The sequence below is a fragment of the Anomaloglossus baeobatrachus genome, chromosome 11 (assembly GCF_048569485.1).
Source record: "Anomaloglossus baeobatrachus isolate aAnoBae1 chromosome 11, aAnoBae1.hap1, whole genome shotgun sequence".
In the NCBI taxonomy this organism is placed as follows: domain Eukaryota; kingdom Metazoa; phylum Chordata; class Amphibia; order Anura; family Aromobatidae; genus Anomaloglossus; species Anomaloglossus baeobatrachus.
Genome location: NC_134363.1, coordinates 138,778,107 through 138,794,528, shown reverse-complemented (window position 1 = coordinate 138,794,528; position 16,422 = coordinate 138,778,107). Strand labels below are relative to the sequence as shown.

Below are 16,422 nucleotides of genomic sequence, written 5' to 3'. Positions count from 1 at the left end.
TCATACATACTCGCCGGTCCCGTGCAGGCGCACTACCATACTTTTATCTGCTCAGGGCAGCTCAAAGTGCGCAAGCGCAGGACCTCAATGCCGGCGAGTGTGGATGATGTAGGATGCGTCATGCACCCCGACTTCAGAAGAAGGAGGACAAAGATGGCCGAAAGAGGAGGCGCCGGCACTGGACAACGGAGACGCCCATCTGACTAAAATCCACTGCAGAGCGACCGTTCGGTAAGTATTATAAAGTCTTTTTAACGTTCTACAGAGTGGTCTGGGCTCTTATATACAGCATGTTAGAATGCAGTATATAAGAGCCCGATGGTGGTGTCCGTGGCTTATAGGCCGAAAAAGTGGTGACAGGTTCCCTTTAACACTAGAAGTTCCAGGAATTTCAAGCTTCATAGGGTTCCAATGGTAGAAATGTTAAATGACGCCTCTCTGGGACTTCTAGTGTTAAGCAAACTACAAAGCTGCATCAGCTCTGCCCAGACTGCTGTGGATCAGGAACTATAATTTAGGAGTGAGAGGAGGTGAAGCATTACATATAGGTGACCCTAGCACCTAGAAAACCCTTACTATTGTGCATGCCTGCCCCTTTAAGACGTGCTCTTTGGATCCACTGTACGGTCATTGGTACGAGTCTCTGGGTTGCTGGTGATTATTATGTGATCACTTACTGCAGATACTTTGTCTTTGATGGCTCTTCGGATAAGAAACACGGCTGCCCTCAGCATACTCTTTAGATCGTCCTTGGAGGTAGTTGTGGGCACGTCCGACAGCTTCTTATACACCGCCACTAAGGCGTCTTCTCTGTACGACCAAGTCTTAGAATAAGCTCCCGCAACCTAAGACATTTATATACAAAATAATAAAAACTTTGTCTGAATGCAGAAGTCTTTACTAGCTCATCTATAAGAATTTTTTCTAATTTACTGTAGACCTTCACAGGCCGACACTTACCAAAGCTTCACCGAAAACTTCAATGGCAAATCCGGCTTCTCTCATAGCCTTCTCCGTCAGTGGCTCCGGCTCACCAGTAATCCGGCTTCTGGGGGTCTCCCCGGCAAAATCCTCATTTATCTCTGGCTCCAGGTAAGTAAAGGCATCGTCCTGCTGCTTCCGCTGAGCTGGGAGAGGTCGCTCGTCATAGGGTAAAGCATCAACCTGAAGGGAAAAAAAACATGGCTGCTAAATACATTGAGTCCTCATTCCTGGGGTAGATGATAACTGTATGATCACTGTTGGTTCAATTGATGGGACCCCTACTGGTCTCAAAACCGAGGGTCCCATCGTCTCATGTGTCAGGAGGGGTAGTGACCATACATGACCACTGCTTAATTCACTCCTATGGACTAACACAACGACTATCTGCATCAGTCTCATAGATGTGGACAAACTTTAGGTAACATGAGGCCCATTAATCCATGCGACTATAGGAACCTTGATCTCAGGATATGAGCCCTGCCAGCTGGACCCCCAGCGATCATACAGTCCCTAACAGAAGTTCTGTCGCTTATCCATGTTATGTAAATAAAAGCTTATAACCTAATTTTAAATTCATCCATTGGTTTTATAAATTACTCTTTTGAAAGCTGAAAACCTCCCAAATTTGGTTTAGGTTATGAAAATAAAGTTGTTGCAAAGCTGAAATATTGATCATTTAATGAACACAGAAAGGTCAGATTTTGGCAAGAGAAAGGTTTTGTCACCTTGTCATATAATGCACCCAATCCTAGTTTACATCCTCACCTGTGCTCACTAAATGATCGGTTAATTAGTGGCTGTGTATAAAAAGAAACCCAGCACCCCAGACCTTCACTTCAACTGCAACTTGACCTCTGACAACCTGCCAAAAATCTACCCTGCGACCAAAGCCTTGATTCTCAAGAGGCTGAAGACCAGATCCACTGCAGAGGTGGCTGGCAATGTGTCTCAGCGTCAAGTACAAAGAATTAAAAAAAGATTTAAAGAGACTGGAGATGTTTTTGACAAGCCTCGGTCCGGCAGACCCCGCAAGACAACTGCTCAGGAGGAACGTTTGTTGGTAAGAAAATCCAAAGCCAGACCCTCTTCCACTGCAGCAGAGCTCCAACAGGCCTGGTCACCTCAAGTCCCTGTGTCAACTAGAACAGTTTGTAGGATTCAGTCTCGAAATGGCCTCCATGGTCGAATCAGTGCCCAGAAGCCAGCACTAAACACAAGGCAATTAAAAAACCGTGTGACATTTGCCAAGTCCCACAGTCTGCTAAACAGATGGATGCTGGAAAAGTGGCAGAAGGTCGATTTCTCTGATGAATCTAAACTTGAATTACACCACAACCGCCGCAAATACTGCCGGAGACCTACTGGAGGCTATATGGATACAGAAAACAGTTAAGTTTGGTGGTGGAAAGATCATGGTCTGGGGTTACATTCAGTATGGGGGTGTGTGAAACATTTGCAAAATGGAAGGCAATATCAATAGCCTAAAATATCAAGAAGTATTAGCTACCTCTTACATTCCCAATCATAAAAGGGGTCAAATTCTGCAGCAGGATGGTGCTCCATCTCATCCATCCATCTCTACAACAAAGTTCCTCCTGGCAAAGAAGATCAAGGTGCTCTCGGACTGGCCAGCCCAGTCACCAGACATGAACATCATTGAGCATGTTTGGGGTAGGATGAAAGAGGAAGCTTGGAAGACAAAACCAAAGAATCTAGATGAACTCTGGGAGGCATGTAAGACTGCATTTTTTGCTATTCCTGATGACTTCATCAATAAATTGAATGAATCATTGTTGAACCCCATGTATGCAGTCCTTCAAGCTCATTGAAGTCACACAAAATATTAAATATCGCTCTAATAGCACCACAACTTCATTCACCAATGGTATGCAACATATCTTTGTATTAGAAGTGAATTATTTGTTTGATTTTCACATTACTTTCTGTGGGCGACAAAACTTTTGTCTTGTCAAAATCTGACCTTTCTGTGTTCATTAAATGATCAATATTTAAGCTTTGCAGCAACTTTATTTTTATAATCTAAACCAAACTTTGGAGGGTTTCAGCTTTCAAAAGGGTAATTTATAAAACCAATGGATGAATTTAAAGTCAGGTTATAAGCTTTTATTTACATAACAAGGATAAGCGACAGAACTTCTGTCAGGGAGTGTACATTTATCATCTTCCCTTTATAGCATCATGGTAGGTGTCACAAGTACAAGGCAAAGGTGCATAATCATCTCAGCTGCACCTTGTGGCTCTATATATAATCAGTATACCTGATGTGGATAGGATTATAGGTTCCTTATAAATGGAATGTTAGAACACTCTTCTTAGCTTGCAGATCATTGGACTTGATCTTTGTGACCCCCAGTAAACAATATGGTGCAGATCCCAATCTCCTATGGAGTGGAGGTACGCCTGCTTGGCCTCTGCGCCTATCTCCTATCCTCTGGGTAGAGAATAACTTGCCGTACTATGAAAATCTCTTTAGGTCACTTACATTGATCCCGGGAACAGTTGCAGCTGGGGCTGGAGGAGGAGAGGGAGAGCGGTGCTGGGGAGGAGGCTTGGGAGAGGTGACTTTGGGTAGTTTGTCTGGCACCACTTGCCGCTCCTTCTTAGCCTTCTTCTCTGTACTTCGCTCCTTTTCTGGCTGTGGGGAGGTGGCTGCTTTGTGCTGCTGAGGAGGCTGAGGGCTGACCGACTGCTCCAGGGGGTCCAGAGACGTCTCAGGAGCTCTGAGCATCTGATGATGATCGGAAACATCAGACACAAGATACAGAATAAGAGATATTCAGGATAGAAATAATCACAGAACACATGTGGTCATCTCCTCATTATCTGTCAGATTTCAGCAGATGGAGAGGAGGTCCAGACACCCTGCACATGATGTACCGAAAAACTGCTCCCCTGCAATACCGTCATGTCTGACAGCAAGGTAACAAGGGTATAACCAGGGCTTATAGTACACAAGAGACTTGTGAGTGCAGCTCTGGAGTACAATACAGGAGGTAACTCAGGATCAGTACAGGATCAGTAATGTAAGTACACAGTGACTGCACCAGCAGAATAGTGAGTGCAGCTCTGGAATATAATACAGGATGTAACTCAGGATCAGTACAGGATAAGTAATGTAATGTAATGTAATGTATGTACACAGTGACTGCACCAGCAGAATAGTGAGTGCAGCTCTGGAGTATAATACAGGATGTAACTCAGGATCAGTACAGGATCAGTAATATAATGTATGTACACAGTACAGCACAGTACAGTAATGTATGTACACAGGTACAGCAAAAAGGATCCCAGCTGTCACCATCTGTGAACCCTTTGAGGTTTTTCCACTAAAAACCTGCATCTCCTTATATTGACTCCCCTGAAGAATAGCATATAGGAAACGCGTCGGGAGAAGGAGAATTGGGGATATACATAGCATTTTGTCACTTTGGAAGGGGTCCCGGATCCAGAGTGGAAATGTCCGTGGATACGCCGTTGATGGTGGCAATCTGCTTTTATGGAAATTGAACACACCGACACGGGTGAGATTGTTCCATTTTTCTAACCAGACAAGGATACAATGGGGCTTTGACTATTTACCCTGCTGTATAGTCTTTTTGGGCACTACTTTGATTGTTTCAACACTGTTATAGGCGGTGGTGTTTCCATCTCCTCCATCTGGTATATGAGGGTATGGTATGGTATAATCTTGGAAATAGGCCGTTGCCAGGGTGAAACGACCCTGAGGTCTGAAGTCCTATTTATACCGATTTAATTAAGTGCTCTTGGTTTGGTTGCCAGTAGTAAGCAGTCTTTATGTGTGTTGATTGATGACAGCCGATAGGATGTATTGGCCCTTTCTATAGTCCTTTAAGGGCGATACAGCATTATATCCTTCATATGGCATTATTTTAATCAAGGCAAGGTTTCTTTCCTTTTTTAGAGAAACATTATTAAAAAGTTATATTTTACTATTTGCTGTTTTTTGATAATTGATATTTTTTCACCAGTGGCTGTATTATGTACACAGTGACTGCACCAGCAGAATAGTGAGTGCAGCTCTGCAGTATAATACAGGAGGTAACTCAGGATTAGTACAGGATAAGTAATGTAATGTATGTACACAGTGACGGCACCAGCAGAATAGTGAGTGCAGCTCTGGAGTATAATACAGAATGTAACTCAGGATCAGTACAGGATAAGTAATGCAATGTATGTACACAGTGACTGCACCAGCAGAATAGTGAGTGCAGCTCTGGAGTATAATACAGAATGTAACTCAGGATTAGTACAGGATAAGTAATGTAATGTATGTACACAGTGACGGCACCAGCAGAATAGTGAGTGCAGCTCTGGAGTATAATACAGGAGGTAACTCAGGATCAGTATAGGATAAGTAATGCAATGTATGTACACAGTGACTGCACCAGCAGAATAGTGAGTGCAGCTCTGGAGTACGATACAGGAGGTAACTCAGGATCAGTACAGGATAAGTAATGTAATGTAATGTAATGTAATGTGTGTACACAGTGACTGCACCAGCAGAATAGTGAGTGCAGCTCTGCAGTATAATACAGGAGGTAACTCAGGATTAGTACAGGATAAGTAATGTAATGAATGTGCACAGTGACTGCACCAGCAGAATAGTGAGTACAGCTCTGGAGTATAATACAGGATGTAACTCAGGATCAGTACAGGATGAAGGGAATTTTGTTTACTTACCGTAAATTCCTTTTCTTCTAGCTCCTATTGGGAGACCCAGACAATTGGGTGTATAGCTTCTGCCTCCGGAGGCCACACAAAGTATTACACTTTAAAAAGTGTAACCCCTCCCCTCTGCCTATACACCCCCCCGTGCATCACGGGCTCATCAGTTTTGGTGCCAAAGCAGGAAGGAGGAAACTTATAAATTGGTCTAAGGTAAATTCAATCCGAAGGATGTTCGGAGAACTGAACCATGAACCAAAAGAACAATTCAACATGAACAACATGTGTACACAAAAGAACAACAGCCCGAAGGGAACAGGGGCGGGTGCTGGGTCTCCCAATAGGAGCTGGAAGAAAAGGAATTTACGGTAAGTAAACAAAATTCCCTTCTTCTTTGTCGCTCCATTGGGAGACCCAGACAATTGGGATGTCCAAAAGCAATCCCTGGGTGGGTAAAAGAATACCTCGATAAAAAGAGCCGAAAAACGGCCCCCTCTTACAGGTGGGCAACTGCCGCCTGAAGGAGTCGCCTACCTAGGCTGGCATCTGCCGAATCATCGGCATGCACCTGATAGTGTTTCGTGAGAGTGTGCAGACTCGACCAGGTAGCCACCTGACACACCTGCCGAGCCGTAGCCTGGTGTCGCAATGCCCAGGACACCGACGGCTCTGGTAGAATGGGCCTTCAGCCCTGCAGGAATCGGAAGCCTAAAAGAACGGTAGGCTTCAAGAATCAGTTCCTTGATCCACCGAGCCAAGGTTGACTTGAAAACCTGAAATCCCTTACTCTGGCCCGCGATAAGGACAAAAGCACATGAGACCGGCGCAGGGGTGCCGTGCGAGAAATGTAGAGCCGGAGTGCTCTCACCAGATCTAATAAATGCAAATCCTTTTCACATTGGTGAACTGGATGCGGACCCAAAGAGGGTAAGACGATATCCTGATTGAGATGAAATGGGGATACCTTAGGGAGAAAGTCCGGGACCGGACGTAGAACCACCCTATCCTGGTGAAACACCAGGAAGGGGGCTTTGCATGACAGCGCTGCTAGCTGAGACACTCTTCTGAGTGATGTGACTGCCACTAGGAAGGCCACCTTCTGCGAAAGACGTGATAGAGAGACATCCCGCAGCGGCTCGAAAGGTGGTTTCTGAAGAGCCGTTAGCACCCTGTTAAGATCCGAGGGTGTTAACGGACGCTTGTAAGGTGGGACCGGAAAGCGCCGATACTTGTCCCTTGAGAGAGCCGAGAGACAAGCCCTTGTCCATTCCGGATTGAAGGAAGAAAGAAAAGTGGGCAAGGCAAACGGCCAGGGAGTAAAACCCTGATCAGAGCACCAGGATAAGAAGATCCTCCAAGTCCTGTGATAGATCTTGGCGGACGTTGGTTTCCTGGCCTGTCTCATGGTGGCAATGACTTCTGGAGATATCCCTGATGACGCTAGGAGCCAGGACTCAATGGCCACACAGTCAGCTTTAGAGCCGCAGAATTCCGAAGGAAATATGGCCCTTGAGGCAGCAAGTCTGGTCGGTCTGGGAGTGCCCACGGTTGACCCACCGTGAGGTGCCACAGATCCGGGTACCACGATCACCTCGGCCAGTCTGGAGCGACGAGGATGGCGCGGCGACAGTCTGACCTGATCTTGCGTAACACTCTGGGCAGTATTGCCAGAGGAGGAAAAACATAAGGCAGTCGAAACTGCGACCAGTCGTGAACTAGCGCGTCTGCCGCCAGAGCTCTGTGATCCTTGGACCGAGCCATGAATGCCGGGACTTTGTTGTTGTGCCGAGACGCCATTAGATCGACGTCCGGCGTTCCCCAACGGCAACAGATCTCTAGAACACGTCCGGGTGAAGAGACCATTCCCCTGCGTCCATGCCCTGGTGACTGAGAAAATCTGCTTCCCAGTTTTCTACGCCCGGGATGTGAACTGCGGAGATGGTGGAGGCTGTGGCTTCCACCCACAGCCGAATCCGCCGAACTGCTCGGAAGGCTTGACGACTGCGCGTGTGCCGCCCTGGTGGTTGATGTACGCAACCGCCGTGGCGTTGTCCGACTGAATTCGGATCTGCCTGCCCTCCAGCCACCGCTGGAACACCTTTAGGGCTAGATCCACTGCTCTTATCTCCAGAACATTGATCTGAAGGGAGGACTCTGTCGGAGTCCAGGTTCCCTGAGCCGAGTGGTGGAGGAAGACCGCTCCCCACCCTGACAGACACGCGTCCGTCGTGACCACAGCCTCAGCTGGGGGCCAAAAGGGTTTTTCCTTCGCCCAGGAAGTAGAAAGAAGACACCACTGAAGAGAGGTTTTGCTGCAAGGGAAAGAGAGACGTTCTTGTCTAGGGACGTCGACCTCCTGTCCCATTTGCGGTGTCCGATAGAATCGGACGCAGACGAAACTGCGCAAGGGAACTGCCTCCATTGCTGCCACCATCATCCTTAGAAAGTGCATTAGGCGCCTCAAGGGGTGACTGGGCCCGAAGGAGAGATTGCACCCCTGTCTGTAGTGAACGCTGACTATGCAGCGGAAGCTTCACTATCGCTGAGAGAGTATGAAACTCCATCCCGAGGCAAGTCAGTGAATGGGTCGGTGTCAGTTTTGACCTTGGAAATTTGATGATCCACCCGAACCCCTGGAGAGTCTCCAGAGCAATGGTCAGGTTGTGTTGACATGCCACCCAGGAGGGTGTCTTGACTAGAAGATCGTCTAGGTAAGTGATCACCGAGTGGCCCTGAGGGTGTAGGACCGCCACCACTGCTGCCATGACCTTGGTGAAGACCCGTGGGGCTGTCGCCAGGCCGAATGGCAGTGCCACGAACTGAAGTGTTCGTCCCCGATGGCGAAACGCAGAAAGCGTTGAAGCTCGGGTGCGATCGGCACATGGAGATAAGCATCCTTGATGTCAATTGATGCTAGGAAGTCTCCTTGTGACATCGAGGCTTCAGATTGTTCACCGCCTGAAAAAGTGCATCGGCTCGCTCGGGGGGCGGAGATGTTTTGAAGAAAAGAGTCGGAGGACGAGAGCAGAGCTCTATCCTGTGACCGTGAGACAGAATGTCTCTCACCCATCGGTCTTGGACATGTGGCCACCAGGCGTCGCAAAAGCGGGAGAGCCTGCCACCGACCGAGGACGCGGTCTTGGTGAGGCCGAAGTCATGAGGAAGCCGCCTTGTGACTTAGACCGCCATGCAGAAGAGTTCCTCTAGCCCTCCTCTGACCTGTTGGACGTGGAGGAACGGAACTTTGCTGAGGACCAAAATGACCGAAACCTTTGGACTGGGGCAAGGACGAGACCTTTCCCTTGGACTGTCTAGGAACTTCATCCAATTGCTCGCCAAACAAACGGTCGCCAGAAAATGGCAAACCGGTTAAGAACTTCTTGGAAGCAGAGCCTGCTTTCCATTCACGTAGCCACATGGCCCTGCAGACTGCCACCGAATTGGTGGATGCTACCGCTGTACGGCTCGCAGAGTCCAGGAACGGCGTTCATGGCGTAGAACGAAAAAACCTACGCCTGAGAAGTGAAGGACACAACCTGCGGGGCAGAGGTATGTGCAACCGCAATAATCTCAGCCAGAGAAGCTGAGATAGCTTGGAGTGCCCTCACGGCTGCGAAGGCTGGAGCAAAAGATGCGACTATGGCTTCATAGATGGATTTCATCATAAGCTTTATTTGCCTGTCAGTGGCATTCGTGAGAGATGGCATCTGCCACTAATACTACGGATCTAGCCGCCAGCCTAGAGCTGGAGAATCCACCCTGTGACACTGAGCCCAACCCTTAACAACGTCAGGGGGGAAAGGGGTAACGCGTGTCAATAAGGCGCTTAGTAAGCGCTTGTCCGTAAAGTTCTGTGCTTCTGGACGGCCCCTCTGGAGTTAGAGTGATCGAAACACGCACTCCTGATGAAGTCGGGGAAGGTTCCCAGCGGGCCCGCTTAGCCTATCAGAGGCCGCGGTCCGTGACGGAGTTCTCACCGTGGGATCTGGGTGTTACCCCAGGAGCCACTTGTTGTACCGACCCAGAGGGACCCGGGAGCGATGAACTCACAGCTCCCTGGCCCTGTGTTATCGGTCTGGACTGCAAGGCTTCCAGTATCTTAGCAGACCCTCTGTCCATAGACTGAGTCCTGGAATGTGAAAGCTACTCAGAGATTTGCTGATTCCAACATGCAAACTCTGTCCCTGTCATCTGTGCAGTGGAAACCGGCGGTACCACCTGGCCGAGGGTCCCACCAGTGCCGGAGGCTCCGGCTGAGTGAGTGCCCTCGGGGCCAAGCATTAGGGTATGTGGAACCTGCCTGTAATATAGCCGCACAAGAGGTACAGGTTGTAAAATAAGCCAGTGCCTTGGCACCCTTATTCTTTAAGAGCAGACAACAGCATGTCGTCCGCAGAGTAATCAGTGAGGGTATACAGCCAAAAGCAAATAATGCTGCCGAACAGTGAGATCATATACCATATAAATAAACATATATATATACACTGCGGCACCAAGGGGGGTCAGCACCTGAAAACTGGTGCCCCACAGTGCTCAGTGAGGGGGAAGGAGGATACCAACGTATGCTCCAGCCCTCCCTGCCGACGTCCAGTCGGCCGTCCCGTCGTTACCCCTGACTGGCAGGCCCGAGAACGGGTATATGGTACTAGGCCGCAAGAGCCGGGGACTAAATTTAAAAACGCGGCCGACAAACATGGCGCGGTCGGCGCGGTAGTCCCAGTCTCACAAACCACTCAGCAACCGCTGCGGCATTTGTAACACAGATGCTGCATGCACCGTCCCTCAGGGGACACAGAGTACCTTATGATGCAGGGCTCTGTCCCTGATGATGTCCAGTCTCCTGTCCGTCAGAATCCCCCAGGGGCTGCGGATGGAGCCCGGTCCCAGTGCATGGCGACCGGTTAGGATCCCCCTCTCCCAGAGCAGTGGAGCAGATTCTGAGATCCTCCACCGGCAGAATTATAACAATGGCTGCCGGCGTTCCGAGGGGAGGAGAGAGCCGTGGGCGGAACCGCAAAAGTGCGGGAACCTGGTGGCCCATAGTGATCAGTGAGGGGGGGCGGAGGACAGCGAAGTGTGCTCCCGCCCTCACTGTCGGCATCATACCGACCGTCCCGCCTTTCTCCCTGACTGGCAGGCTCAGGGGCGGGAGTTTAACCCACTAGGCCGCAAAAGCCAGGGACTAAAGTAAAAAAAAAAAAAAAAAAAAAAAAAAAAAAATCCACACCGCAGTCGCAGCTGCGTCTGAGGCCAAGGTGCTTCATGCACCGTCCCAACGGGGACACAGAGTACCTGTAGATGCAGGGCCATGTCCCTGACGATACTCCGTCTCCTGTCCGGCAGATTCCCCCAGAGGCTGCGGAGGGAGCCCGGTCCCAGTGGCTGGATGACCGGTTAGGATCCCACTTCCCCAGAGCCCCTAAGGGATGGGGAAGGAAAACGGCATGTGGCTCCTGCCTGTGTACCCGCAATGGGTACCTCAACCTTAACAGCAACGCCGACTCAGTGGGGTGAGAAGGGAGCATGCCGGGGGCCCTGTTAGGGGCCCTCTTTTCTTCCATCCGATATAATCAGCAGCTGCTGCTGACTAAAATGTGGAGCATTGTGTGCATGTGTGCCTCCTTCAACACAAAGCATAAAACTGATGAGCCCGTGATGCACGGGAGGGTGTATAGGCAGAAGGGAGGGGTTACACTTTTTAAAGTGTAATACTTTGTGTGGCCTCCGGAGGCAGAAGCTATACACCCCAATTGTCTGGGTTTCCCAATGGAGCGACAAAGAAAAGTAATGTATTGTATGTACACAGTGACGGCACCAGCAGAATAGTGAGTGCAGCTCTGGAGTACGATACAGGAGGTAACTCAGGATCAGTACAGGATAAGTAATGTAATGTAATGTAATGTATGTACACGGTGACTCCAGAGCTGCACTCACTATTCTGCTGGTGGAGACGTAAATTAGAATATATTCTCAATGTTAACATTAGGATGAAAACCCCATAGGACTAATCTCCTATAACACACAGGAGAGATGATTAATCAGGTCATTAGAATTTATTTTATAGATTGATATACCCTGAGAAATGTCACATTACATAAGACCAGAGAGACTTATAATAGAAAAACTGTAGATTAATATGAGCACAATGTGCTTTGTCACTTCTGGCAGTCAATGAATAGATGAATGGGGACGGTTACTGCCGAAAACAGGCGGATGCAAGAAAAATCCCACTGCATTATCCCAAGCAAGATGGGTCAGTTCTGTTTGCCAAACGCCTACTTATAGCAGATCACAAACTCTTCTCCTCTCTTTGCACCTTGTGTTCAAATGGATTTATGGGACCCCAATCAAAGATCAATGGGGGTCCCATTACTAAACAATATAGCACCAGTTGCCTCTGGCTGTCAGGGAATAGTTTTGCCACAGCTAAGGAAGCAGAGATTTAGCTGATTCACACCGCTCGAGCCACGGGCGACATAATTTGGCTGTAATATTGCAGCAGTCTACGTTTTACTCTGAAATATTGCAAAGAATATACTTACATGAGGCAGATGGGGATGAGGAGTATAAGAGGACGGCGTGAGGCTGCGTCTTACTGCCCCACTTCCCATGATTGACAGGTCTGGCCTTATGTGAGACCTATAGATCTTGGGATGCAGGGTGGGAATCCCAGTATTTTGGAGAAATTTTGCCTTTACACATCCGAGCGAAATGTCCAAGTGCTGCACAATTTGACATTGATCAAGGACTCATTAAAATAAAAATGCATTAAGATGACGGATACGAGAAGGAGATCCACGAGACTCTGAGCATGACCTCTTCGGATCAGATTTAGAGGATCACAATAGGACATAATCAATGGATTTGTGTGCTCTTCGAGTAAACTTTGGCAGATCACCGACACGTCACATAGATGTGTGAATGCAGCCTTAGGCCTGTTTCAGATGTTAGTGATTTTGGTACGTATGTGCTAGTTTTATACGTACCAGAATCACGGACATACACAGGGCCATTATAAATTAATGGGTCTTCGCACACATTAGTGATTTTTCACTGACCGTGTCTCCGTGCAGCATACACGCGTTTCAGTGATTGCTGAACGGAGATGTGTCCTTTTTTTTTTTTTTCTGGCATCACTGATGTCCAATGGACCATACTATAGTCTCGTCCATGAAACACGTACATTGAAAATAAAAAGCATTTTCAACTCACCTTCTCCAGCAACGCTGTGTTCGGCCGCTGCTCTCTGCTTCTTCCTGCCCGGCTCATTATGGCATGCATATTCATGTATGCAGCCAGAGCAGACCCGGATGTAGCTGCAGAGGAGGGAGACAGCGGCAGCCGGATGCAGCACCGCGGGACTGTTCAGCACCACGGACAGCAGGAGCGGGGACAGGTGAGTATACGTCCATGTGCAATCACGGCGTACAGATCATGTATCATGGATTGGATATGGAGAACATAGGTGTCCCGTGAATCACGGCACACGGAGGGACATAGGCGTTTTTAACATGTCAGTGAAAAACATTGTGTTTTTCACGGACATGTGAAGGAGGCCTTAGACGTATACAGCTGCAAAAACAAAGCCGGTCCTTGATTCAGGCAACATGAAATTAGCTGACTTGGTTCCCATAAAAAGGTTGTATTTTTTATCAAATCAAGATTTCGGGCCCCTCTGAGTGCTCCGGGGCTCACTGCATCACCTCCAGCAATCACTGGAAAGGGTTTACAAGCTCGGCCTCACATTGTCAGATTTTATCTTGTCCTTTCTTCTCCTGTTGTTAAAAAGTCATTAGGAACTTGATCTCCATCGGTTGGGGGGGGGGGGGTAAATCCCCAGGAATGTCCCGTCACATGAGGAAATATCAAACTATTTGTTACCATATAGAAAAAAGAAACTACGATCAATGAGCGAGGTAGAAACAATGGTGCATTGATGCTGGGCCTCAAGGCTTCCCCTGAAGACGCTGAATCCTGTAAAGTCCTCAGACCTAACAACCACATATTAAAAGGGGATCTGTCAGCAGGTTTGTGCCATGTAATCTGACAGCGGCATGATGTAGGGGCTGAGACCCTGATTCCAGCGCTGTATCATTTGCTGGGCTGTTTGCTGTTATTCTAATACAATCACTGGTTTCTCTGCTGTAGACCTAGCAGTGCTCAGAATGCTGAGCAATGCAGAGCCCCGCCCACAAAGCTGATTGGCAGCTTTCTGTGTACACTGCATATTGACAGAAAGATACTAATCGGCGGTGGGATGGAGTTACACAGAGCAGCAGGATATGAAGACATGTGACACCTAGTAGTGATTATTTCCAGCTGATAAAACACTGATTTTATTGAAACTTTAACAAGCAGCCCAGAAAATGACACATCACCGGATGAAGGTCTCAGGCCCTATACAACGCTGCTCTCAGATTACATAGCAAAAACCTGATGACAGATTCCCTTTAAAGGAGTTGTCCACGACTTTGACATTGATGGCCTATCCTTAGGATAGGTCATCAATGCCTAATAGGCCATGCTCCGACACTCCACACCCGGCCGATCAGCTGTTCTCTGTCCCGGCGGTGGCAGCAGGGGGTGCTGAGTGTTGGACCCTGGACGCACAGACATTGCTGACCTAATCTGAGGATAGGCCATCAATGTCAAAGTAGTGGACAACCCCTTTAATCAAAGGAAAAATGTGAGTACCTACCAGGGCAATGTCCATCAGGTCATGAAGCTCTAACTGCTGATACACTTTCTGCCGATATTCTTCCATCTGTTGTTTCTTCTGTTTCGCTAAATCGTAGTCTTCCTTTTCCACGGCGCAGCGTTTCTCCACTTCATACCGTCCAAGACGTTCCCCGACCTGGGAGGGAAGAAGAGTAATTTAATGACTCAGGTATCACACATAAGTGACAGAGGAGCCCTGATTCTGCAATTTGTAGATCCAAGATCAGGCAGGACTCGATCATAGAAGTTGTTGCTAGTCTGGATAAAGTTTGCACAACTTTTATGAGAAGAAACGTTACAGGGTACAGGGTACGTCTACCTAACCAGGGGAGAGGAACCTTTTTTCTGCCAAGAGCCACTTGGGGATTTATACCATCATTCGGGGGCCGCACAAAATTCTAAACATGAAAATGATCAGCTATATTTAGTCAAACAATTAACTCAACCATAATGTGGTGGAACGAAGGGAATTTTGTTACTTACCGTAAATTCCTTTTCTTCTAGCTCCTATTGGGAGACCCAGACGATTGGGTGTATAGCACTGCCTCCGGAGGCCACACAAAGCATTACACTTAAAAGTGTAAGGCCCCTCCCCTTCTGGCTATACACCCCCCGTGGGATCACGGGCTGCTCAGTTTTAGTGCTAAAGCAAGAAGGAGGAAAGCCAATAACTGGTTCAAACAAATTCACTCCGAAGTAACATCGGAGAACTGAAAACCATTGAACATGAACAACATGTGTACCCGAAAACAACCAAAAATCCCGAAGGACAACAGGGCGGGTGCTGGGTCTCCCAATAGGAGCTAGAAGAAAAGGAATTTACGGTAAGTAACAAAATTCCCTTCTTCTTCGGCGCTCCATTGGGAGACCCAGACGATTGGGACGTCCAAAAGCTGTCCCTGGGTGGGTAGAGAAATACCTCATGTTAGAGCTGCAAAGACAGCCCTCCCCTACGGGGAGGCAACTGCCGCCTGCAGGACTCTTCTACCTAGGCTGGCGTCCGCCGAAGCATAGGTATGCACCTGATAATGTTTGGTGAAAGTGTGCAGACTCGACCAGGTAGCTGCCTGGCACACCTGTTGAGCCGTAGCCTGGTGTCGTAATGCCCAGGACGCACCCACGGCTCTGGTTGAGTGGGCCTTCAGCCCTGATGGAACCGGAAGCCCAGCAACACGGTAGGCTTCAAGAATTGGTTCTTTGATCCATCGAGCCAGGGTGGCTTTGGAAGCCTGCGACCCTTTGCGCTTACTAGCGACAAGGACAAAGAGTGCATCCGAGCGGCGCAGGGGCGCCGTGCGGGAAATGTAGATTCTGAGAGCTCTCACTAGATCTAGCAAATGTAAATCCTTTTCATACCGATGAACTGCATGCGGATAAAAGGAAGGCAAGGAGATATCCTGATTAAGATGAAAAGAGGATACCACCTTAGGGAGAAACTCCTGAATGGGGCGCAGCACTACCTTGTCCTGGTGGAACACCAGGAAGGGAGCCTTAGATGACAGCGCTGCTAGTTCAGACACTCTCCGAAGAGACGTGACCGCTACCAGAAAGGCCACTTTCTGTGAGAGTCGAGAAAGTGAAACATCTCTCAGAGGCTCGAAAGGCGGCTTCTGGAGAGCAACAAGGACCTTGTTTAGATCCCACGGATCTAACGGCCGCCTGTACGGAGGGACGATATGACAAACCCCCTGCAGGAACGTGCGCACCTGAGAAAGTCGTGCTAGCCGCTTCTGAAAAAACACGGATAGTGCCGAGACTTGCCCTTTAAGGGAGCCGAGCGACAAGCCCTTTTCCAACCCAGATTGCAGGAAGGAAAGAAGGACAGGCAACGCGAATGGCCAGGGGGATACTCCTTGTGCAGAGCACCAGGATAAGAAAATCTTCCACTTTCTGTGGTAGATCTTAGCAGAAGTGGACTTCCTAGCCTGTCTCATGGTAGCCACGACCCCTTGGGGTAATCCTGAAGACGCTAGGATCCAGGACTCAATGGCCACACAGTCAGGTTCAGGGCCG

The 16,422-nt window shown here is 48.5% G+C and overlaps 1 protein-coding gene across 1 annotated transcript in view; it reads right to left on the bottom strand.

Annotated features, from left to right (window-relative positions):
- CEP104 (centrosomal protein 104) overlaps positions 1-16,422 on the bottom strand; it is a 212,455-nt gene that overhangs the window by 114,937 nt on the left and 81,096 nt on the right. The window contains exons 8-11 of the mRNA XM_075328831.1: positions 14,390-14,545; positions 3,488-3,733; positions 961-1,164; positions 678-845 (exon numbers count right to left, since the gene is read on the bottom strand). Coding sequence (XP_075184946.1) covers positions 678-845; positions 961-1,164; positions 3,488-3,733; positions 14,390-14,545 — 774 coding nt within the window. The remainder of the gene's footprint in view (positions 1-677; positions 846-960; positions 1,165-3,487; positions 3,734-14,389; positions 14,546-16,422) is intronic.